General features: G+C 43.0%; 1 protein-coding gene across 2 annotated transcripts in view; it reads right to left on the bottom strand.

Annotated features, from left to right (window-relative positions):
* The window catches only part of LOC112254557 (cadherin EGF LAG seven-pass G-type receptor 2), a 79,401-nt gene that overhangs the window by 39,316 nt on the left and 14,850 nt on the right, over window positions 1-25,235 (bottom strand). For both annotated transcript variants that reach the window (XM_024427249.2, XM_024427250.2), the window contains exons 2-3: window positions 13,474-14,181; window positions 39-261 (exon numbers count right to left, since the gene is read on the bottom strand). In XM_024427249.2, coding sequence (XP_024283017.1) covers window positions 39-261; window positions 13,474-14,181 — 931 coding nt within the window. The remainder of the gene's footprint in view (window positions 1-38; window positions 262-13,473; window positions 14,182-25,235) is intronic.

Here is a 25,235-nt window from a genome sequence, read left to right as displayed (position 1 = left end):
GGCCATGTGCCACTGGGTGGGGTGGTTGTTGTACTTACGAGAGGGAGAGGGTGAAGTGGAAGCGCTGGCGGAGGCCTTTGAAGGTGAGGAAGGACTGCAGGGGGAAGTTCCTGGTGGTCATCTCACAGTAGGGCTTTTCATAACTGCCAGACGGACACTCGCACTTGAATCCTCCCACCAGCAGGTTCACACAGGTGCCCCCGTTCTTACACACATCTGTGGCACAACGCCCGGAGCGGCACGACAGCTCACACCACTTGCCTGGAGGAAGAGAGAGATGGACAGAGATGGGAGGGAGGAATAGAGAGGTGAAGAGAAAGTGAGATGAGTCAGAATTAACCCGTATCAAGGTGACAAATCAGTGCCAGCCCTGGACTGTGTGTGGGTTAAACCCATTGGTCCTCCTTTCCAGTTCAACTTCACTAGTGTCAATTCTCACCACACCACCACAGCAGTTCAATATGGGGCATGGCAAGATGCCTCCAAAACTTAGCACGAGTCGTGAGGGACAGAGGGGAAGGGAATGTGAGACAGCGAGGGAGTCACAGAGTGCTATGGCAGGGGGAAACTGTCACTGTTATTAAGCCTCCATGCTTTGTGCAGCCCTGCGCTCACAACTTCTATTTGTCTCCAGTCTCTGGATGAGAGGCTGCAGTTGCTATGACGAGACTGCACGCCTCTTTGCACGAGCTGGAGTTTGTATCAGAGCCACTCAGCAGTGTGGAACACTTCCGTTGTGTGTCGTGTTACTGTACGGTCCTGTACAAACCACACAGACAATATCTCTATTATAGACTATAGAGACACATGACTTGCGTTGTACATCCTCTTTAATCACAAGATTCTCAGTCTAAGACAATTAAGGATACCCTTTGTTTCACTACTGTTGTAGGGTGCATTCATTCCTTCATTCATGTATTTATTCATTCAACTCCAAGGCTGTTGTGGTTATTATGGATTACACGTTGACAAGATGTGAATTAAAACATGTTATCCTATGCTGACTGTACTGTTACAGTACAATCAGCAATGCACCATGGTGGGCTACACTGGCAGAAGAACAGTCACTTTGCCCTGGTGAACCATGACAATGTGTTGCCGTTTTCTTGTTGATGGCGCTTGGGAACAATTGGCTACTGCTAGTCACCCAGAAACAGAAAAAAACTATAGCTGCATGAGTCGTGTGGAATTTAATCAGCAACTCGCCTCGGGCAACGCGTTACTTCTGTCTCTTTAAACAAATGAGGGGAAGATGGGACATTGAGTCGTGGCTTGATGTGGTCAAATATTGCTGCAGCCAACACTGGGCTATTGTAGGAAAGTGGCATGCTGGGATAGTAGTGTACTTCTTCTAAGGTCACCTTGGGCACTACAGTGGCCTCATTCTCTGTGAGGCTTCAGCGTTAATGTTCTGTATTCTTCTCTCCAGAGTTATAATTGCACGCCGCATCAAAAGAGAATAATATTTTTATAGTATTTACAATATTTTTAGAGCATTATTGATTCATTTACTAAGAAAACTATATGCAATCATCTTACACTCAAACTGGAAAAATTGTAGTATTCTGTTTACCCCAAAATACCTACCAGCAAAGCTAAAATTCTACTCTAGTGGATATATCCCACCTCGGTGTCTATAAAACATATAGAAGCCAGTAAGAATCAATAGTGAGCATCCGGTCTCCATCCTGCAGACACCCGAGCCGGTTCTGTTGTTTGTTCTGTTGTCTATATGGTAACCTGAGAATAAACAGAGCCAGTGTTTTTTTTGTCAAGCATCCCTATGGGGCACCCACCCGCCACAGGTGCAGGGTCTTGGAACAACAGCTCTGGGTTGCTAGGTGAACTGGGCCGCGTGACGACGGGAGGAGCTTGCCAGAGTCACTATTTCAGAGAATCCACCTCAATCAATTATTTAGACAGCATTTCCCCTGCTCTAGTTGCACACCTTCAGATCCCTCCCTCTCTAACTGTCTGTTTACTGCCAGCATGAATCATTAAGGCTGTCAAAACGTGCAGGGACCCTGGAGATGGTGCCGCTCGGTTTTAGGGAGGAGAAGATGCTCTGCTGTTGTGAGTCCACACACAATTTGCCAGCCAAATGACCAGTCTCCGTAATAACCGTTTGAATAGCAAGAAAAATCGAACACATCTCCTCTCCTCCACTCCTGACTGCATGTGATGCCATAGAAATATAATGAATAGAACAGGACCCCATTCAAGTCAATGATGCATAATGAGTGGACTGTTGGCCCTATAAATTCCACAACGTGGAGAACACAGACAGAATCACGGAATCCAGACATTAAATGAAATTCAACAATACTGACATAAATTTTTTTACTGAACTTAGTAGGAAATCAAATAAATGTACTGAACTTATTAGAAAATACAGTGCCTTCAGAAAGTGTTCACACCCCTTGACTTTTTCCACATTTTGTTGAGCTACAACCTGAACCGTTGGAATTTTCACTTGAAAAATACTGCACCAGACACCTTTGTCAGGGGTAAAATACTGGGACTAAGATCTCTTCGACAAAACATTTAAATTAATGAAGCATTTATTGAGTTATCTTAGATTCATTTCAGAGGAAGAGTATACTGGCTACGGCATCCCAGATAGACAAACAGTACTATTGCAGCTTGTTGTTGTTTTTTAAGGGAGTATGCGAGCTCACCCATTCGGTTCGCCGAAGCATGTGCAAGGTTTAACACTCACACAGATGGGTCTCCAGATGCCTCGTCTCCAACCACCACATATCAAAACTGAGTTGACAAGGCATTCAGATTTTTAAAAAATTGGGTTCTGTCCAGACATCCAAAACATAATTTTCTATGCAACAACGAACAAAAAACACATCTCTTCCATAATTAATTTTCAGCTCTAACAGACTGAGGAGAGAGAGCTGCTTATCAAACAATAGCCAATTATCACGGGAGATGAGAATCACCAGTAGAATAGGCTAGTACACAGACACCATTCACAGCCCTCAGCTGCCATGTTGTGACAACAGAGTCTATGATCACTATGACTGGTTCATAGTATCGTAAAGATGTGTGTAATTGTTAAACTGCTGCTTTTAAGATGTGTGAGAATGCGCAGGGGGATTAAACCCCGTGCTGTAAGTAACTCCCCGTGCTGAGACTCCTCTACAGACCTGGATAGGATGTTTCTGTATCTTCAGGCAACTGAAACGTATGGTCTCCTCCCCTAAATGAAACAGAATGGTAGAGTCCGAATATCGGCACAGTCTCTGCTGAAGGCATAGAGGAAGGGAGTTAAGAGAACTCAACACTGGGTCGACACACTCAACAGGGCTTATTTAACAGCAAACACACTGTGAGTCTGCTGTGAGGATACACTTGACATGTACACTGAGTGTACAGAACATTAAAGACACCCCCCTAATATTGAGTTGGATTTAAAAACGTGACATCAATAAGGGATCAGCTTTCACCTGGATTCACCTGGTCAGTCTGTCATGGAAAGAGCAGGTGTCCTTAATGTTTTGTATACTCAGTATAAATCAGGTCCATGTAGAAAACTATTCTATATCTCATCCACTGATTCTACTCACTAGTAGTGAAGGTGACAGAGTGGCATAATTGTGATCCCACTGGTCAAACCCAGGTGGGATCATAGCCCAGGTGATGCACCTGGACCAGACAACAGGCTAACATGAGGCAACAATGACGGGGCTTCTTTTAACAACTACCTAGATTAGAGGTGAGGGACTAAAACAGAGACATTCTGTGGGATGCATTGAATAAAGCACAAAACACAATCTATGATCACAATCCGATTGCTGCCCATTCAGAGCCTGCAGCAGCCGTCGGGGTCATTTTGAAACATTTCCATGAGGCATTCCTACATGCTTTGATCTTTGAGTTGATTAATACGACTTCAAACGTGGAATTATAAAGCTCTCAGCATGTTTGTACTGTTGGCTACAGAGTAAGTACACAACATACAAAATTGCTTGATCAAAGAAAAACAGTATGCCACAACAGCCTTGTTCTGTGGAGCCTCTTTTCATGTGGGGCAGAGTGTTTCATATGGGGCAGAGTGTGTTTAGCAATATACTATATATTCAAAAGTATGTGGACACGCCTTCAAATGAGTGGATTCAGCTATTTCAGCCACACCCGTTGCTGACAAGTGTGTAAAATCGAGCACACAGCCATGCAAACTACATAGACAAACATTGGTAGTAAAATGGCCTTACTGAAGAGCTCTGTGACTTTCAACGTGGCACCATCATAGGATGCCACCTTTCCAAAAAGATAGTTGGTCAAATTTCTACCCTGCTAGAGTTGCCCCGGTCAACTGAAAGTGCTGTTATTGTGAAGTGGAAATGTCTAGAAGTTGAAGAGATGGAGATAAAACTGTCCAGTTTGAGTGTTTCTTGCAGCTCTTTCAGGTCGCTAGCTGCAGCGAACTAAAAAGAGGAGCGACGCAGGGGTGTGTGTGCTTTGGGGACCTTTAACAGAATGTGACTGGCAGAACGGGTGTTGTATGTGGAGGATGAGGGCTGCAGTAGATATCTCAGATAGGGGGGAGTGAGGCCTAAGAGGGTTTATAAATAAGCATCAACCAGTGGGTCGATGCAGTTTGCAGAGGAGTATAGAGTGCAGTGATGTGTCCCACAAGGAGCATTGGTGGTAAATCTGATGTGCGTATGGTAAAGAACGTCTAGCCACTGGAGAGCACCCTTACCTGCCCATCTATAAATTACATCTCCGTAATCTAGCATGGGTAAGATGGTCATCTGAATCACTGTTAGTTTGGCAGCTGGGGTGAAAGAGGAGCGATTACGATAGAGGAAACCAAATCTAGATTTAACCTTAACCTGCATATTTGATATGTGCTGAAAGAATGAGTGTACAGTTGAGCCATACTTCCAAGTACAATGTATGAGGTGATTACATCAAGCTCTAAACTCTCAGAAGTAGTAACCACATGACCTTTGTTTTGGAGGTGTCCAGAACAAGGTTAAGGGCAGAGAAAGCTTGTTGGACACTAAGAAAGCTTTGTTCTAGAGCGTTTAACACAAAATCCGGGGAGTGGCCGGTTTAGTATAAGACCATAATCTGCATATAAAATGTATGAGAGAGCTTCCCACTGCCTGAGCTATGTTGTTGATGTAAATTGAGAAGTGCGTGGGGCCTAGGATCGAGCCTTGGGGTACTCCCTTGGTGACAGGCAGTGGCTAAGACAGCAGATGTTCAGACTTTATACACTGCACTCTTTGAGGTAGTTTGCAAACCAAGCTAAAGACTTCTCAGGGACACCAATACTTATGAGCCGGCCCACAATAATAGAATGATATCAAAAGCTTTGGCCAAGTCAATAAAAATAGCAGCACAACATTGCTTAGAATCAAGGGCAATTGTGACATCATTGAGGACCTTTAAGGTTGCAGTGACACATCCATAACCTGAGCAGAAACCAGATTGCATATCAGAGAGAATACTGTTGACATCAAGAAAGCCAGTCAGTTGATTATTGACAAGTTGACTCGTTTGAAAAACAAGGCAAAATAGAAATTGGCCAATATCAGTTAGGATCAGCTTGATCTCCCCCTTTAAATAAAGGACGCACCGTGGCTGCCTTCCAAGCAATAGGAACCTTCCCAGAGAGGAGAGACAGGTTAAAAAGGTCAGATATAGGCTTGGCGATGATTGGGCTACATCCTTAAAGAAGAAATGGTCTAAACCATCTGACCTAGATGTTTTTTGGGGGTCAAGTTTAGGGAGCTCCTTTTGCACCTCGGACTCAGTGACCACCGGCAGAGAGTAACTTTGTAGCGGGGCAGGGGGAAAAGAGGGAAGAGCATCGCTAGTCGCATTAGTAGGGCTGGGAGATGAGGAAATGTTGGACGGGCAAGGAGGCATGGCTGAGTCAAATAGGAATCCTGACTTAATGAAGTTGGGATTAAAGAGCTCAGCCATGTGCTCCTTGTCAGTAACAACCACATCATCAACATTAAGGGACATGTGAGGAGTAGGGTTTATTCTCCATTTCTTTGAGTGTTTTCCAGAACTCTTGGGGTTAGACCCACAGAGAGAGAACTGCTCCTTAAAGTAATTAACTTTGGCCTTCCGGATAGCCTGAGTGCACTTATTTCTCATTTGCCTGAATGAGAGCCAGTCAGCCTGAGTATGCGTGTGCCAAGCCTTTCACCAAATGGAAATCTTGAGGTGGAGTAACTCTGCCAAACATTTAACCTTAATTTAACCAGGTAAGGTGTTGAGAACGCATTCTCTTTTACAATAACGACCTGTATGTATGCGATAGTGATGCACGGGTCAGCTGTTTGTTCACCCGCACCCAACCACAATTGCTAATAACCCATCCGTAACCGCCGGACTATGAGGCCCGCACCCGATAGGCATATGTTGTTTCGGCATATCATTTCCGGCATCTTTGTAAGCTATTTCTTAGTCAAGATGCAGCTTCTGTCATTACTTATTGCCCCTTTCACCAGAATAACATCATAAATTGATAGTATGAACCCTTCAATCTAGCTGACATAGGTAAAGTTTGTTTTCCTTTCCTCTTCCATTTCTGTTCCTCTCAAGCAGCAAATATGTTTAGGGACCACGGAGAAAATGCAATAAGCCCAAAAAATGGGAAAGATTTTCCAAGCAAAATTAACATCAGTTTTACCGGTTATAAGGAAATTTAAAAATCTGTTAAAACGACACAACATGTTTTTGATACTCAGTACTTTGTTGAAGCACCTTTGGCTGTGATTACAGCGTTTTCTTGGGTATGATGCTACAAGCTTGGCACACCTGTATTTGGAGAGTTTCTCCCATTCTTCTCTGCAGATCCTCTCAAGCTCTGTCAGGTTGGATTGGGAGCGTCGCTGCACAGCTATTTTCAGGTTTCTTCAGAGATGTTTGATCGGGTTCAAGTCCAGGCTCTGGCTGGGCCACTGAAGGACATTCAGAGGCTTGTCCCGAAGCCACTCCTGCGTTGTCTTGGCTGTGTGCTTAGGGTCGTTGTCCTGTTGGAAGGTGAACCTTCACCCCAGTCTGAGGTCCTGAGTGCTCTGGAGAAGGTTTTCATAAAGGATCTCTGTACTTTGCTCTGTTCATCTTTCCCTCGATCCTGACTAGTCTCCCAGTCCCTGCTGCTGAAAAGCATCCCCACAGCATGATTCTGCCACCACCATACTTCACAGTAGAGATGGTATAGGCCAGGTGATGAGTGGTGCCTGGTTTCCTCCAGACGTGACGCTTGCAATTCAGGCCAAAGAGTTTGTTCTTGATTTTATCAGACCAGAGAATCTTCCTGGGTCCTTAAGGTGCCTTTTGGCACACACCAAGTGGGCTGTCATGTGCCTTTTACTGAGGAATGGCTTGCGTCTGGCCACTCTACCATAAAGGCCTTATTGGTGGAGTGCTGCAGATATGGTTGTCCTTCTGGAAAGTTCTCCCATCTCTACAGAGGAACTCTGGAGCCCTGTCAGAGTGACTATCTGGTTATTGATCAACCTCCCTGACTAAGACCCTTCTCCCCCGATTGCTCAGTTTGGCCGGGCGGCCAGCTCTAGTAAAAGTTTTGGTGGTTCCAAACTTCTTCTATTTAAGAATGGAGGCCACTGTGTTCTTGGGGACTTTCAATACTGCAGACATTTTTTTGTACCCTTCCTCAGATCTGAGCCTCGAAACAATCCTGTCTCAGAAATCTATGGACAATTCCTTCTACCTCGCGGATTGGTTTTTGCTCTGACATGCACTGTCATCTGTGGGACCTTATATACACAGGTGTGTGCCTTTCCAAATCATGCCCAATCAATTGAATGTATCATAGGTGGACTCCAATCAAGTTGTAGAAACATCTCAAGGATGATAAATGGAAATAGGATGCACTTGAGCTCAATTTTGAGTCTCATAGTAAAGGGTCTGAATACTAATGTAAATACGGTATATATATATAACATTTTTTCTAAAAACATGTTTTCGCTTTGTCATTATGGGGTAGTGTGTAGATCAGTGGTTCTTAACCTGGGTTCGATTTAACCCCAGGGGTTCGGTGAGTCAGTCTCAGGGGTTCGGCGGAGGTCAAGACACACATCCGACTCATATGATTCATGATGACACGCCCCGCTTGGCCATCATTGGCTGCAGGTGATCACGCTACATCGCTTGGCCTATCTGTGCTGCAGGGAATTTGGTGCGCTCAGTAGTCGACTTGTGACTGTTGTGATGGTACGTCTTGTGATTTCTTTCTTAATATTTGAATCCCTTCATACTTACTATGTCGAGCAAAAAAATAATGTGTTCCGGCGAATATGTACAATATAAATTCACATGTATAACGGAACGTGATGGGAGTCAGTGTGCTAACTGCATGATTTGCAATGCCAAGTTGAGCAATTCTAGTCTAGCACCGGCAAAACTAAGAGAACACTTCTGCATGGAGATGGAAAATACAAGAACACAACGCTCGCTGAATTCAAGGTGAAGAGAGCCAGATTCGATGAAAAGGCTACTCTGCCTGTTCTCGGCTTTGTACCCATCAACAAACTGATCCTCACAGCATCGTACGAAGTTGCTTACCTGATCGCAAAGCAGGGCAAACCACACACCATTGGTGAAAACCAGCTGTGTTGAAGATGGTGAATATCATGCTGGGAAAAGAGGCTGAAGTTGAGTTATCCCAAATTCCTCTTTCAAATGACACAATCAGCGACAGAATAGAGGACATGAGCAAAGACATCTTGGCTCAAGTAGTTGCAGATCTGATTTCAAGCCCGGCAAAATTGAGCCTTCGGACGTTTCCAATCTAAGCCAGCTTGCTGTATTCGTGCACTATGTGAAAGACGACGTGATAAAGGAAGATCTTTTTATTTTGTAAGCCTCTTACAACAACAACTAAGGCAGCCGATGTGAAGAAACTTGTGGATGACTTCTTCAAAGACAACAATCTTTCGTGGGATATGGTTCTGCAGTTTGTTCGGACGGAGCTCCAGTCATGCTGGGAAGAAAGTCTGGTTTTGGTGCGCTAGAGAAAGCCGATGCACCACACATCATTGTTACGCATTGTATTCTGCACAGGCATGCATTGGCAACAAAAACCTTGCCTCCAAAACTGGCAGAAGTATTAAAAATTGTAGTGGAATGCGTGAACTATGTGCGAACTAGTGCTCTGAGGCACCGCATCTTCAGTGAGCTGTGTAAAGAAATGGGCTATGAATTCGAGGTACTTCTGTACCATTCTAACGTTCAGTGTTTATCCCGGGACAGGTGCTGAATCGTGTTTTTGCCGTGCGTGTGGAATTAGCCCTGTTTTTGCAAGAGCACCAACATTGTCATGCAGATTGCTTCAAAAATTCTGAGTTCATTCTCATTTTAGCGTACATGGCTGATATCTTCGCAGCTCTCAATCATCTCAATCAAAAGATGCAGGGCGGTGGAGTCAACATCATCGAAGCTGAGGAAAACCTGAAGGCTTTTCAAAAAAAGCTACCGTTATGGAAACGACGAACAGAGAACGATAACTTCGCAAACTTTCCCCTGCTGGACGACTGTGTAAGTAAGATCGAAGATGTATCTGGAATCGGAGACATTTCTGTACCCGCGGAACTGAAGCAAGCAATTGCCACGCACTTAGATGAGCTTGCAAAGTCTCTCGACGGATACTTCCCTACAAGAGAGTCATATCCAGCATGGGTGAGACAGCCGTTCACGTTTAGTGTTGAGACAACAGATGTCAATGATGAATACCTCAATTAAATCATTGAAATTCAGCAGAGCCAGGTTCAACAGCAACTCTTCAGAACAACAACGCTTTCAACGTTTTGGTGTCAACAAATGGTAACGTACCGTTATTGCTAAGAAAGCTCTGGAGATTTTCATACCATTTGTTACAACATATCTTTGCGAGCAAATCCTTTTCGAGGATGCTGGACATAAAAACGAAGAAAAGGAACAGACTTTGTTGCGAAAATGACATGAGAGACATGACATCATGAGACATGAGAGGCACTTGCCAAGGTGAAGCCGCGCATTTCTGAACTGGTCTCTGAAAGGCAACAGCAGAAGTCACACTGATTTGCAGTAAATATTCATTATTATGTTTTTGTTTTTGTGTGAAAATCATGTTTTGATGATTTTGGTCTTTGAACACAGTGATGTTGATGCATGGTTCATTTTGTGCACCAGTCAAATATATACCTATGTTTTGAGTTTGAAAAAAATCATATTTTATTTTTCCAATTAAGAAGGGTTCGGTGAATGCGCATATGAAACTGGTGGGGTTCAGTACCTCCAACAAGGTTAAGAACCACTGGTGTAGATTGATGAATAAGGCTATAAAGTAACAAAATGTGGAAAAAGTCAAAGGATCTGAATACTTTCCGAATGCACTGTATAACAGCGATGCGTTCTGTAAGAAACAAGCTGTAAAATACCAGGGAAAGACGTGACTCCGATGCATATGGGGATATTGTTTCGCTTTTTTGATATTCAGAGGCTGAGCTACAACCTTCTATAGTTGAGGAGACAATGTTTTATACTTTGCTTTGGAAGTAAACTAATTCCCTAACGACAGATACAACTAATGAAAGAATAACCTCAATGTAGGCTATAGATATGAATTGCACAAGAATGATACATTTATGTTTTAATTATGTATTATTTTCTCTTCATTTAATCCGCTTGATCCCCACTCTCCTATCATTCACACAATATTTTAGGGTTATGAGTTAACCCGCGCATCATTAGAATGCAAGTGTTTTCTGTCCATTTGTTCTGTTTCCAGACAGTCAGCCAGACTTAATCATTCGCTCTGCCCTTCACAACGTGAGTAAAATGGATGGCTGCTCTGCTCTGTTATTTTTCTCGCTTCCATCATACTGCCATCTGGACCCGCCCACGGAACCCAACACACACACACACACACACACTTGGAGCAGGCAATTCAGCATCTACACATACACACACTCCCTCTGACTCGCACACACCCAAACACAACACCCTCAAACACGCACACCAGCCAATTGAGCCCACACACACTCTCGGCACAGCGGGACAGTGTCAAATCCAACTGTCAGTCATGTTGAACAGCAGGAGCTGTGGATTCCATCCAGGACAAACCCATCAACCCAGCCCCGTATTTGAGAGGAGACAGGTTGACTGCTCTCTCAGCCTTGTTTCAGCAAATATTAGAGCAAGCCTGAAAGCGTGATACATACATCATAAATCATCAGCTAACACAAGTGTACTGTATGTCTGGATCATATTAATAGTCCTATTACCCGGCAGGCAGGCCCAGTAGATTGAGTTGAACTGAGCTGGGCTGTACAGGCCGTGCAGTCCTGATCTAAGTGCAATTGATGAGGATCCCTCTGCTCCTCCTACACCCGACTCACAAGACACACACCACGAACCATCGTCCTCCACAGTTCAGTTTTCACACATCCACAGCGGTACATGAGAAAGAATGGTGCTCAACTTGAACCTCAGTGACTAAGCCTACACAATCAATCACTCACTAGCACAACATATTATGGTCACCCACACTCTTTGCTGCCAATGACTGGAACGAATTGCAAAAAAATGGCTGAAGTTGGAGACTTATATTTCCCTCACTAACTTTAAACCTCAGCTATCTGAGCAGCTCACCGATCGCTGCAGCTGTACACAGTCCATCTGTAAATAGCCCATCCAACTACCTACCTCATCCCCATATTGTTTTAATTTACTTTTTCTTTTGCACACCAGTATTACTACTTGCACATCATCATCTGCACAACTATCACCCCAGTGTTAATTTGCTAAACTGTAATTACTTCGCTACTATGGCCTATTTATGCCATTTGCACACACTATATATAGATTTTGCTATTGTGTTATTGACTGTAGTTTTGTTAATTCCATATGTAACTCTGTGTTGTTTTTTGTTGCACTGCTTTGCTTTATCTTGGCCAGGTCACAGTTGTAAATGAGAACTTGTTCTCAACTGGCCTACCTGGTTAAATAAAGGTGAAATAAATTAAATTAAATATTAAAAAGGATACCAGAAAAGATGAATCCATCTTTATAGAAAGGAGCGAGAATCCAACCACATGTCATGCTTTTATCTAACTAGAGCAGCAGTTAACTTCAAAGAACATACTGTATGTAGCATAGGGAGGGAGCAGGGCTCGGGTGAAATTAAATTAACTCTCATTCAACCCCACAACCCTTTGATAAACAGAGGGCAAAGACTGGTATTTGCTCATATTAGCATATTAGCATATGTTCATTCCCTTCCCTCTCATTCTACAACTCTTACCTTAAGCAGAGAGAAAGCAGATCCTCTGATATTTTCAGGATATGACCATATTTAGCACAGTGTATGCATAATCATTCCTCCCTAAATGTGCTTTAAGTGTAAAAAAAAAGAAGACTTTAAAAGTGAACCCATTTGTGATGGGGACTGAGATAGTAATGAATAACAGAGTACCGCCATCTTCAAAGATGGAAGCTTTTAAAAGTTATTCCTTTCCACCATTCCTCAGAGCCCACTGCCTTTACACAGTATGTTTAGTTACATTTGATCCATCCCAGCTATGTTTTACCAGGGGGCATTGTTACAGGCAGGAGACGCTCTCCCTCTTTCAATCTGTAGCCATCCATAATTCAGCATCTCCTTCCATTATTCCTCTCAGAGCTACTCTGCTGCTGACCAGCCAAATTCCTGTTGTTTTCCCCATTCAGAGACACTCATCACTGTAATGCTATAAGATAGACCCCAGGAAGGCAATACCACACTCTGGTGCGCCATGGACCTGGCTATTCTTCATAGCACTCACACTGTAAGACCCTGTTAGCTCAACCAAGACAGAATGTGATGGTGATCCAGACTTCCTCCCACACACACTTCCTTTATGCAAGTTCATAATCTCTCATTGATCCCTGCCGGATTGAGATGTATGTTGTTGATTTTTTTAAACTTGTCAACTCACACACAGACTGCCCTTTTCATTTTCTCAGACAGACAATAGGGAAGGGTAGGAAGTGTGAACAGTTAACAGGCTGGCTCATGTTTAATGTAGTTCCGCCTCATTGGTCCAGGGATGATTCAAATCAATAAGTCACCGCGCTGCATTTGTCCAGCTGAACGGGTGTCATCACTGTATAGGCCCTTAGCCAGGCTGTAGACCGGAGAGTAGGACGGAATGAATGAATTAAATCATTCATTAACAAGATTGATTACATACATAGAATTTCCAATGGGACATTAGACATTAAAATGTACTTTATGGCCACTTAGTGAGAATATGAAACAACATTCCTCTTGCCGTTGTGTCTGGCGGTTATGAGGCCATTCACTATAAATACAGGACATGCTGCAAACACATCCAAATCATCTTTTGGGTTTTTATAATGGTTTGCTTTTTGTGACACTTACGTCAGTTACGAAGTGAAATATCTTAATTTATAATTCAACATCAAATCAAGAGAGAGGTCATTTACCTGTATAGTCATCGAGGCACTCGCAGGTGTAGCCTCCCTCTCTGCTGCGACACAGGCCGTGGGCTCCACAGGGTTTGGAGTAGCACAGGTCGATCTCTGTCTCACAGTAGTCTCCTGTGAAGCCCGTGGGGCAACGGCAGCGCAGCCCGGCGATGGGGTGGATGGGTCGGAAAAGGATGGTGTCGGACGCCACGAATGGCGCCAGGCTGTCAAACTTCAGCACGGACACACACTTCATGTAGTTCTCGCAGGGCTCTCTCAGGCAGATGTTGTCATCGAAGGGCAGCACCTGCTGGGAGGAGATGTGGGCCAGCAGACTTCGGTTCAGGTACAACCTCTCCTGTAGCTCCTCAGAACCAAAGTACTCTGCCGCTCCATTGGCCCCTGCTGTCCCTCTGTCCACTCTTCCGTCCCCCCGGGACCCCTCTCCCCCTCCATGCGGGCCCCCCCTGGGCACGGCCACAGACAGGCTGACATTGAGGATCCGGGCGCTGACGTCTGTGTCATCCTGGATGTTGAACACTACGACGTCCTCGCGGTCTGCTGACAGCACGCAGGCCACGCCCTCCAAGAACTGGGCCAATAGCAGGGACAGGAAGTGCTCCTGGGAGGTGTTGGCCAATCGCAGCGTGATGCTGTTGGAGAGCATTTCGTCTGTGATGATGGTGACCTGGAGCAGACACTGGGCCGACACGGAGTGGATCCCATCTGACAGGAGAGGAAGAGGAGAGACGCAGGGGACACAGTATTAATGCTTCAAAATCTGGATTTACATCACAAACATTACTTACAGTGCCTTCAGAAAGTTCTCACAACCCTTGACATTTTTAAAATTTAAAATGGATTAAATTGAGATATTTTGTCACACCACACACACACACATCAAAGTGGAATTATGTGTTTCAACATTTTTACAAATTAATTTAAAGAATGAAAAGCTGAAACGTCTTGAGTCAATAAGTATTCAACCCCTTTGGTATGGCAAGCCTAAATAAGTTGTCTAAATAAGCTTAATGAGTCACATAAGTTGCATGAACTCACTGTGTGCAATAAGTGATGCAGCCACCACATTTTGTCCTGAATACAACATGTTATGTTTGGTGCAAATCCAATACAACACACTACTGAGGACCACTCTCCATATTTTCAAGTTGCATCATGTTATGGGTATGCTTGTAATAATGGGTATGGTTATGTTTGTAATAAATGGAATGGAGCTTAGCACAGGAAAAGTCCTAGAGGAAAACCTGGTTCAGTCTGCTTTCCACCAGACACTGGGAGATAAACATATCTTTCAGCAGGACAATAATCTAAAACACACAAGGTCAAATATACACCGAATGTTCCCCAAGTGGCCGAGATACAGTTGACTTAAATCTACTTGAAAATCTATGGCAAGACCAGAAAATGGTTGTCTAGCAATGATCAGCAATCAATGACAGAACCTGAAGAATTATGAAAATAATAAAAATGGGCAAATGTTGCACAATCCAGGTGTGGAAAGCTCTTAGAGACTTAGCCAGAAAGACTCACAGCTGTAATCGCTGCCAAAGGTGCTTCTACAAAGTATTGACTCAGGGGTGTGAGATATTTCTGTATTTCATTTTCAATACATTTGCAAACATGTTTTCACTGTTATTATGGGGTAATGTGTGTAAATGGGTGTTATTCTTTTTTTAACCAATTTTGAATTCAGGCTGTAACAACAACATGTGGAATAAATCAATGAGTATGAATACTTTCTGAAGGCACTATATGTCTACTCATAACCCCATAATGAAAGACAACGTTTCACAATAACATAGTGCCTTGAATTCTCCTTGACTGATCACCATTCTCTAGTAGCTACCCTTTATACATGTATTCACAATGCAGACATCCATCTCCCTGTATCCAAAGGGCTAATAAGATGATGAGGCTATTCAGTTGTCTGCATAATGAGCTATACACATCTGAAGTGTAATTTTCCATTCACATACAAGGACAGCTCATCCTACTTTAGACTTTACTACTGTTATTTAAAACATCACCCCCCCCAGATGGAAATCCATGATCAATTCTTCCCATAGCCATGCATTCATTACCTTACATACTTCAAACCACATTGAGTGATTCTTTTAGTAAGCTGATTTGCAAAACTCATTCCTCTTACTGAAAACCACACTGGCAACACAGGGGAAAAGTGCTCATCAGCAAACAGCTTGAGAGGTTCTGGCTGGGACACTCAAATGACTGCCCAGCGAAGAGTGAAATTATAATGAAAAGAACCCATACAGACTCATCATCAGAAATAACAAGAAATAGAAAAGTGGAGTAACAGCTTTGAAAACAGACATGGGCTGAACCTGAACCATATCCCAGTTAGCCATAACCTAGATCTCCATTAAAAATAGATGCCTTCAGTCTGCAAATATATTCAAAGAGCAGAACGACATACAGTGCCTTCAGAAACTATTCATACCCCTTGACTTGTTCCACTTTTTGTTTCGTGACATCGGAACTCAAAATGGATTAAATATATTTATTTCTCACCCAGCTACACACAATAGCCCATAATGATAAAGTGAAAACATGAAATCTATTGAAAATGAAATACAGAAATCTCATTTACATAAGTATTCACTCCCAAGTCAATACTTTGTAGAAGCAGCGTTGGCAGAGATTACAGCTGTGAGTCTTTCTGGATGAATCTCTAAGCTCTTTCCACACCTGGATTGTGCAACATTTGCCCATTATTCTTTTCAAAATTCTTCAAGCTCTGTCAAATTGGATTTTGATCATTACTAGACAACCATTTTCAGGTCTTGCCATAGATTTTTAATTATTTTTGAGCAAAATCTATAACTCTTGGTAAGCAACTCCAGTATAAATTTGGCCTTATGTTTTAGGTTATTGTCCTGCTGAAAGGTGAATGCATCTCCCAGTGTTTGTTGCAAAGCAGACCAGGTTTTCCTCTAACGTTTTGCCTGATTTTGCCTAGCTCCGTTACGTTTATTTTTTTATCCTGAATAACTCCCCAGTCTTTAATGATTACAAGCATATAACATGATGCAGCCACCACTATGCTTGAAAATATGGAGTGGTACTCAGTAATGTGTTGTAATTGACCCAAGCGTAAGACTTTGTATTCAGGACAAAGGCTAATTGCTTTGTCACATTTTTCACAGTATTACTTTAGTGCCTTGTTGCAAACAGGATGCATGTTTTTTAATTTTTTTATTCTGTACAGGCTTCCTTGTTTTCACTCTCTCAATGTTAGTATTGTGGAGTAACTACAATGTTGATCCATCCTCAGTTTTCTCCTATCAGAGCCATTAAACTCCAACTGTTACAAGGGCGGTTTTATGGACACCTGATCCTAGACTATATTGAAAAAGATTAAACCTGATCCTAGACCAAATTGCACTTTTAAACTGGACTAACAGACATTGTTTAAAATAATAGTTTGACTTGCCCTAGTCTAGATTTTAAAAGTCAGATTTTCAGACGGACGGTTATATTTAATCTAGATCTAATTGAAGGTTTGAATAAAACCTGGCCAGAGGCAGGTTTAACTTCAGATTAATGACTGTTGGCTCCCAGGTTGACCTTGGCAATGGAGGAAAATTGATAACCTGGACTATTTCAATGATGATCAAAGTGCACCACCAAGGCCAGACAGAAGGTGTAACTATTGTGCTTTTGATTTGTTTTCCTCCTTTACCGTTATCTTTAACAAGCACTTTCAACCTTCTCATGTATCGTCGGTCGCAGACGACTTTGTAGCTGTTTCCTGTAACAGGACATAGCAGTTTCTTGTAACAAGTGCTCTTTTTGTTTAGTATGTTTATTTTTGTTGCTTCATGTTTCACTCCTCCTTCATAGACAACTCAACATCAAGGATGTGCATCAACATATCATGCTCTTCTTTTAAATACATTAGTTTGCACCCATGAAATTCCATGGCCAGGTTCTCATGCAAGCTCAGCCTCCGTCACGAACCCGGCAGGAGGACAAAGACAATCTTCCCTCCTGGCTGCAGCTGTGGTCCCCTCCAAAGTGATCATCTGCCTATAGAAAATGATTATGTTGCTGCATTAAATAACATGATTTCTTCAAGAGTTGACTTCATTACATCATTTTTTTATGGGAGTGCAAAAGTTGACTGACAACATGACATATTCCCTGCATTACGGGGATGGCACATCCTGAGTGAATCCAACCAAATGAGGATTGGAACGGTCCCCCACCTGAAGTGTCCAATATGTCACCCCTTCCAGGGGTTGCTGGCTGTTAATGATCCAGGTCAACAAGTCCCCCAGCTCATCTGTCTAAGGTCTTACCAGTCTTAAAACGCTCCCTACGAGCAACATCATATGTCTAAATTGACTTGCAGGTTTTTCCACAGGACCTTAGAAAGACAAGACACAATAGAAATTATATTAGTTATTATTTATGATGTTATTTGTGTAACAGTTGCGTTATTCAAGAAAAATAACATTTCAAAGTGACTGATTTGAAAAAGTGTGCCAACCAATACAGTTTATTACCTGAAGTTGTTGTAGATTCCTTTTGTTTACTTTTCATTTGAGTTGAATTCATTACAAATGGTAGTCCAGGCATTCTTTTTCTTGTTTTCTGTTGATGAATCATGCTCTGTTCTTCATAATTGGATGATTTGACACAATTCGCTTCAAGAGTTTTTTTTCCAATGTGACTGAAATGATTCTATCTTCGCCCCTTTGCTTGGTTTAGGTGACTTGCTCCAATTCCACACAATGCTTATGTATTAGTGTCCCATCCCTGGTTCTTGAAGCATCCTTAGTTCAGCACTAAGTGCACATCGTTAATCTAATCAGACTTCACAAAGATTAACTGGTTAGTCCTTACCTTAGTCTAGGACTCTATAGTCTAGAACTAATTAATCTGAAGTTAAGCAACGTCTTAAATAGCCATTTAAAAATGTAATTTAATTAGAATTAGCCTAGTCCTGACTAATTAAAAAACTCTGTACGTGAAACCGCCCCTTAAAGTCACCATTGGCCTCATGGTGAAATCCCTAAGCAGTTTCCTTCCTCTCCGGCAACGGAGTTAAGAAGGCTGGTTGTATCTTTGTAGTGACTGGGTGAGTTTATACACCATCCAACGTGTCATTAAAGGTCTACTTTTTGTATTTTTACCCATCTACCAATAGGTGCCCTTCTTTGCGAGGCACTAGAAAACCTCCCTGGGCATTGCTGTTGAATCTGTGTTTGAAATCTATTGCTCGACTAAGGGACCTTACAGATAATTGTGTGTGTGGGGTACAGAGATGAGGTAGTCAATCAACAATCATGTAAAACACCATTATTGCACACAGTGTGAGTCCATGCAACTTATGTTACTTGTTAAGCAAACCTTTACTCCTGAACTTATTTAGGCTTACCATAACAAAGGGGTTGAATAACTAGACTTAAGACATTTCAGCTTTTTATTTTTTATTAATATGTAAACATTTCAAAAAACATAATTCCACTTTGACATTATGGGGTAATGGGGTCAGTGACAAAAAAATTGAAATGTATTCCATTTTAAATTCAGGCGGTAACAACAAAATGTGGAAAATGTCAAGGGGTGCGAATACTTTCTGAAGGCACTGTAATGTATCCTGTTGTTCAGAACTCCCTGACAACATGAGTTCAGGAATCATAAGTTACAGACAGACAATCAGGCCCTCTCCGATATCATCCAACCAGACATTTGTAAGGATCTGTTAGTAGACAATAAATTAATACAAAGTGTTAGTGGTGTTAATGATGTTCTCTTATACAGGGTAATCCTGTCTCCATCTGTCTGGATCTCTTTACAGTTTATTACTACCATATTTGGTTTGTGAAAATCAATCAATAAAGTTGTCAAAGAAAAGAACAAACCAATCCTATTCCTTCCTCAGTTCTACATTCTATATGCAGTGGTGTGTTTAAGGTCACCAGAGGTTCTATTTGTAGCATGTCGTCTCATCTCTGGCTTGCAGGCACAAAACACACCTAATCAAATCAAACCTGTCATGAAAACAAGTCCCAGTCTCTTCCCCCTGATAGTAATCAATAGTCTCTTTGTCTGGGGGCTCTGGATATGGGCCAGGGAACAGAACCTCTCAGCTTAGCTCTGGTGGAGGAGGAAACTCAACCAACCAACCACACAGACAAACAAACAGCCTGCAGCACTGTGGAAGCTACCGGATCCCAGGCTGGCACAAGGCATGTTTAAACACCCGGCGCCACAATGACAGCGAGTGGGAAGAGTGAGAGAGAGGAGAAGAGAAGTGAGGAGCAGAAAGCAAGGAAAACTGAGCAGCATGTTTGACAGGGCTTAAATCTTTCTGCTCCCAGTCAAGCCACTGCAGCACTGGAACCCTACAGGCCCAGAGCAGAGGGAACAGGAGCTGGAGGGAGCAGAGGGAACAGGAGCTGGAGGGAGCAGAGGGAACAGGAGCTGGAGGGAGCAGAGGGCTGGAGGGAGCAGGAGGAGGGAACAGGAGCTGGAGGGAGCAGGGGAACAGGAGCTGGAGGGAACAGGAGCTGGAGGGAGCAGAGGGAACAGGAGCTGGAGGGCAGAGAGGAGCTGGAACAGGAGCTGGAGGGAGCAGAGGGAACAGGAGCTGGAGGGAGCAGAGGGAACAGGAGCTGGAGGGAGCTGGAACAGGGAGCAGAGGGAACAGGAGCTGGAGGGAGCAGAGGGAACAGGAGCTGGAGGGAGCAGAGGGAACAGGAGCTGGAGGGAGCAGAGGGAACAGGAGCTGGAGGGAACAGGAGCTGGAGGGGAGGGAGCAGAGGGAACAGGAGCTGGAGGGAGCAGAGGGAACAGGAGCTGGAGGGAGCAGAGGGAACAGGAGCTGGAGGGAGCAGAGGGAACAGGAGCTGGAGGGAGCAGAGGGAACAGGAGCTGGAAGGAGGACTGGGAAGAAGGGACACCTCTCTCAGACACATCGGTGTGGTCTGTGCACACAGAAAGGAACTCACAAAGAAACAAATTGGTGAGGAGAATGTGTCAGAGGGACATTAAAAATGGAGAACAGTCAGATGCTTTGGAAAAGAGGGGCAAAGCTGTGCCAAGGAGGTTCAATTTAACATTTAATCCCAGATTCTTCTGGGGAGATGAAAGGGGTGCCTTGGTGCCTCTTCCACACAAGCCTAGATGTGTACATTGGTACACCTTGTATCAATCTTGAAATGGTAACTGCACAGTTAAACTGTCCAAGAGTTCAACTGAGCAAGCTTATACCACATCCTATCCTTCAAGTCAAATAGTGCCATCTTTATCATGACAGCACTGAGCAAATGCCAGAGAGATCAAAGTAATTCAGCCAACACATCCTCACAAGTGGCAATTCAAATCTTGTCTTTTTACATCCTGAACCATATGTTACGTCAGTTAGAAGATCTTCTGCAGCTTTGATGAGTTACATAATTGGAAAAGGAGAACTTAACATTTTGGTTACGTGATATAATTAGCCTAGTATGTATTCTAGTTGCCTAAATTCATTTAGAATTCGCTATAATATAAAGCAAGATGTGAACTCGAATAACGAGCCATGCATTTTAGGACTTTATTCGGCCATCATCACAGGCAGTCATGTAACCACTGATTTTCAAAATGGCGAAAGAGACAGAAAAATAGGAAAACAGATCCCATGAGAGAAGGTTATGCTACGTATCAGTAGAGCAGACATTCCCTTAATTATGTTCTCTGCCAAGTGGAATTCTTGGATTGAGGCTTGGGCAGAGGTCTATGACAAACAAAGAGACTTGGAAACAGTATGCGAGGAGAATCTGCTCTTTAAACTAAACTAGACCGTCCTTCAAAGGGGTGGGGGTTGTTGTTGGGAAAGGAGGGGGGGGGCAAGGTGCCAGCTCTGGAGTGTGACACCCATGGCCTATGGGTGCCAGGAATGCTCTCAGCAGAGAAGTGAAGCCAGGGAGAGATTAAACACACACTGAGCCTGTATGAGCGCCAGGGCACCACAGTGTGTGTGTCCGTCAGGGTTAAGACAAAGCATCTTCAGTAACACAGCCCACCAGACTCTCAAAAGATTTAAGTGAGTGTACAGTATGTTAACTCCTCAGTGGTCGAGTTACCTGATAGGGGCTAGCTTTCCAGAAACACCATTTTTTTGTGTTTAAAATAAAAATGATTTAACTAGGCCTACCTATCATGTGATGTTGTCAAATAATGAAATCCTTTTCTAATAGTGACAATACCCCCCATACACAACATGACTTCATGTGATGTTAACACACTCAGACATATAATGAACAAAAATATAAACGCAACATGCAACAACTGAGTTACAGTTCATATGAGGAAATCAGTCAATTGAAATAAATCTATGGATTTCACATGACTGGGAATACAGATATGCATCTGTTGGTCACAAATACCATAAAAGAAAAATGGCCCTCAGGATCTCATCACGGTATTTTTGTGAATTAAAATTGTCATTGATAAAATCGAATAGTGTTCGTTGTCCATAGCTTATGCCTGCCCATACCATAACTCCACCATGGGGCACTCTGTTCACAACGTTGTCATCAGTAAACTGCTCGCCAACACAACGCCATACACTTGGTCTGCGGTTGTGAGGCCGGTTGGATGTACTGCCAAATTCTCTAAAACTGCTTATGGTAGAGAAATTAACTTTCAATTATCTGGTAATAGCTCTGGTGGACATTCCTGCAGCCAGCTTTCCTATTGCACGCTCCCTCAAAACTTGAGACATCTGTGGCATTGTGTTGTGTTACAAAACTGCACATTTTAGAGTGGCTTTTTCATTGTCCCCAGCACAAGGTGCACCTGTGTAATGATCATGCCGTTTAATCAGCATTTTGATTTGCCACACCTGTCAGTTGGATGGATTATCTTGGCAAAGGAGAAATGCTCATTAACAGGGTTGTAAACAAATGTGTGCACAAAATTTGAGCGAAATAAGGTTTTTGTGGTAAGGAACATTTACGGGATCTTTTATTTCAGGTCATGAATCATGGGACCAACACTTTACATGTTGCGTTTCGAAGTGTAAGACATTACGCGCCGCCTAGCTACAAATGTTGACAGTTTAAGTTTCCTTGGTGAAATGCAGGTAAGGGGAAGTAGCAGAGCGAGAGCGCGAGACAGAGAGCACTTGAGATAAATACCAGAGAGAAGTGAAGAGAGAAGATGAGTGAGGGTGAGAGAATAGGTGAGAAAGAGAGAACAGGGAGAGACCACACGGAAGCCCTTAAAGGACTGCAACCGGCTTAGAGCTCCTTGTCCCAGATGCCCAACAAATGCCAACCGAGTCACAGCAGATGAGGATCATGTGGGCAGTAACAAAAAACACTGAGGAAAGAGACATCCCATATAGCACAAGTCAGGACCACTGTCCCTTTACACCTCTGCCCCTATGCGCCTACAGGAAATGACTCTCCTAAGCAGCTGGGACCTTCCCCAGCCCTTCCTCAAAATATGTAAGACAGTTGTTTATTTCCCAATCCCCTGATAGGGTTAAATGTCTACATTTACAGTCCTTAGGTGAGGATGAGACACAGCTCTCAGCCTCCAGCTACTGTAGAGGTCAAACACTTAGCATTAAAGACACACTACCACGGCAGTACCGTTAATCATCATCAATAGCTCCTTTCAACCTTGTTTCAAAGCAGCCATACATCACACTGCTGTCATTACATACAGTAGGAATGAGAGCGTGAGCCAGGAAGGCATTACATTAAGGCTCGCACACATCAAACTAAATGTGGATCTAGCGTCTGTCTGCCGATCGTTCAGCGTGCTGTGTTTAAGGGACCACCCGCTGTAGATGACTGCTGACATATTTCATGCAATTCTACATGTAAAATTGTCACGCACTCAGTTCGCAAATTACGTTCTGAGGTGCAAGGACTCTCAGCCAGCAAACGCCATTGGTGCGCCTCAGCCCTTACATGTGCTGATCTAGGGCAGAGTGAGGTGGTGTCAAGCTGCAGACGTGTGTTCCAGTTGCAAAGTGTGCCATGGCAGAGCAGAGGGTACCTTGGGGTAAGTGGGTAATGAGGTTGAGCAGAGCCACACCCTGACATCATGGTTATTTTAAAACCAGCAGATAGAGTCAGTGCAGCATGCACTCCACTGACTGACTACATCAAAGCCACGGTCCCACTCCCAAGTTCCTATAGAGTAAGGTCATAAATTAAAGATCTGCTCTGAGAGAAAAAAGGCTACAGGTATTCGCACCCCCCAACAACAAACAAAAATCGCAATCGGCAAGTTGTTCAACTTCCGTTACAGCTGCTTGTTACTATCGAGGCGGCAGGTGCACTCAAATTCACTGATGAAACTTGTTTCTGTACAATTTGAAAAAGGGGGGCACCATATACAGATCGTCATTTCAAAAGGCAGGTTAAGTAACCCTAATTTCTGACAACAGGTTTACCAATTTCTGACTAACCATAAAACAACCAAAATCTGTGAATTATCTCAGTATACAAAATGATTTTGCACAAACCGGCAAACCAGAATGTGTGTGACCTTGGGTGCACATAGTTTCATTGGAGGCAACACCCGGATCCACACAGTTTAATCTCATTAATCTGACGTGGATGACCTAGGACCACTGTGGTAATTAAATACATTCATTAGAGGGACTCCGTTGCCCTTGAATGAGTCTGGCTAATTTATTACAGTTATTAGAGCTTCCTCAGGTTTGGGGTTGTCAGGAGTCATGGAACAGCTTTGTTCTGCCAGCACCCTGACAGAATTATATGGCCCCGTTTCCAGTGGCCATTCATTACTGTCAGACTCGATCAAAATAGAGACCTACCTTTCCAAAATATGTGTCAGTGCACAGCCACATCAAAGTGGTGCCTTTGATGAGATGCATGCCATTGTCCATAAGGTTGAGTCTGTATGATGAAGGCTACCTTCTGTTTATCCACTCAGAGAGGTTGGTGTGGACTAGGGATGGGCATTATAATTTGCATCACTGTTGAAGTACTCAAATGATTTTTTCTCGAGTGGGAGAATAAACTATTTTTTAGAACAAGGCCTGCACTGGGAGAAAAAAAGTGTGCGTTTATCTATATGCTAAGTGCCAACAATGCCTAATTTATCATAACCATTACAGATAAATCAGAATTGCCCCATATATATATATATATATATATGCACAGTGGGGAGAACAAGTATTTGATACACTGCCGATTTTGCAGGTTTTCCTACTTACAAAGCATGTAGAGGTCTGTAATATTTATCATAGGTACACTTCAACTGTGAGAGATGGAATCGAAAACAAAAATCCAGAAAAGCACATTGTATGATTTTTAAGTAATTCATTTGCATTTTATTGCATGACGTAAGTATTTGATACATCAGAAAAGCAGAACTTAATATTTGGTACAGAAACCTTTGTTTGCAATTACAGAGATCATACGTTTCCTGTAGTTCTTCCTTCCACACCCCCCCCCCACTCCCCTTCGGAAAGTATTCAGATCCCTTCAATCAATCAAATGTATTTATAAAGCCCTTTTTACATCAGCGATGTCAAAGTGCTGTACAGAAACCAGCCTAAAGCCCCAAACAGCAAGCAATGCAGATGCAAATTTTCACATTTCACAGGCGTATTCTAAAATTGTTTTTGTTTCCTCAATCTACATACAATACCCCATAATGACAAAGCAAAAACAGGTTTTTAGAAATGTTAGCTAATTTATATATTTTTTTAACCGAAATAAATAACTGAAATATATATAATAAGTCGGAAGTTTACATACACT

Source organism: Oncorhynchus tshawytscha, linkage group LG07 (genome assembly GCF_018296145.1).
Source record: "Oncorhynchus tshawytscha isolate Ot180627B linkage group LG07, Otsh_v2.0, whole genome shotgun sequence".
Lineage (NCBI taxonomy): Eukaryota > Metazoa > Chordata > Actinopteri > Salmoniformes > Salmonidae > Oncorhynchus > Oncorhynchus tshawytscha.
The sequence above is the reverse complement of the archived record's forward strand: the minus strand, read 5'-3'. Positions and strand labels throughout refer to the sequence as shown.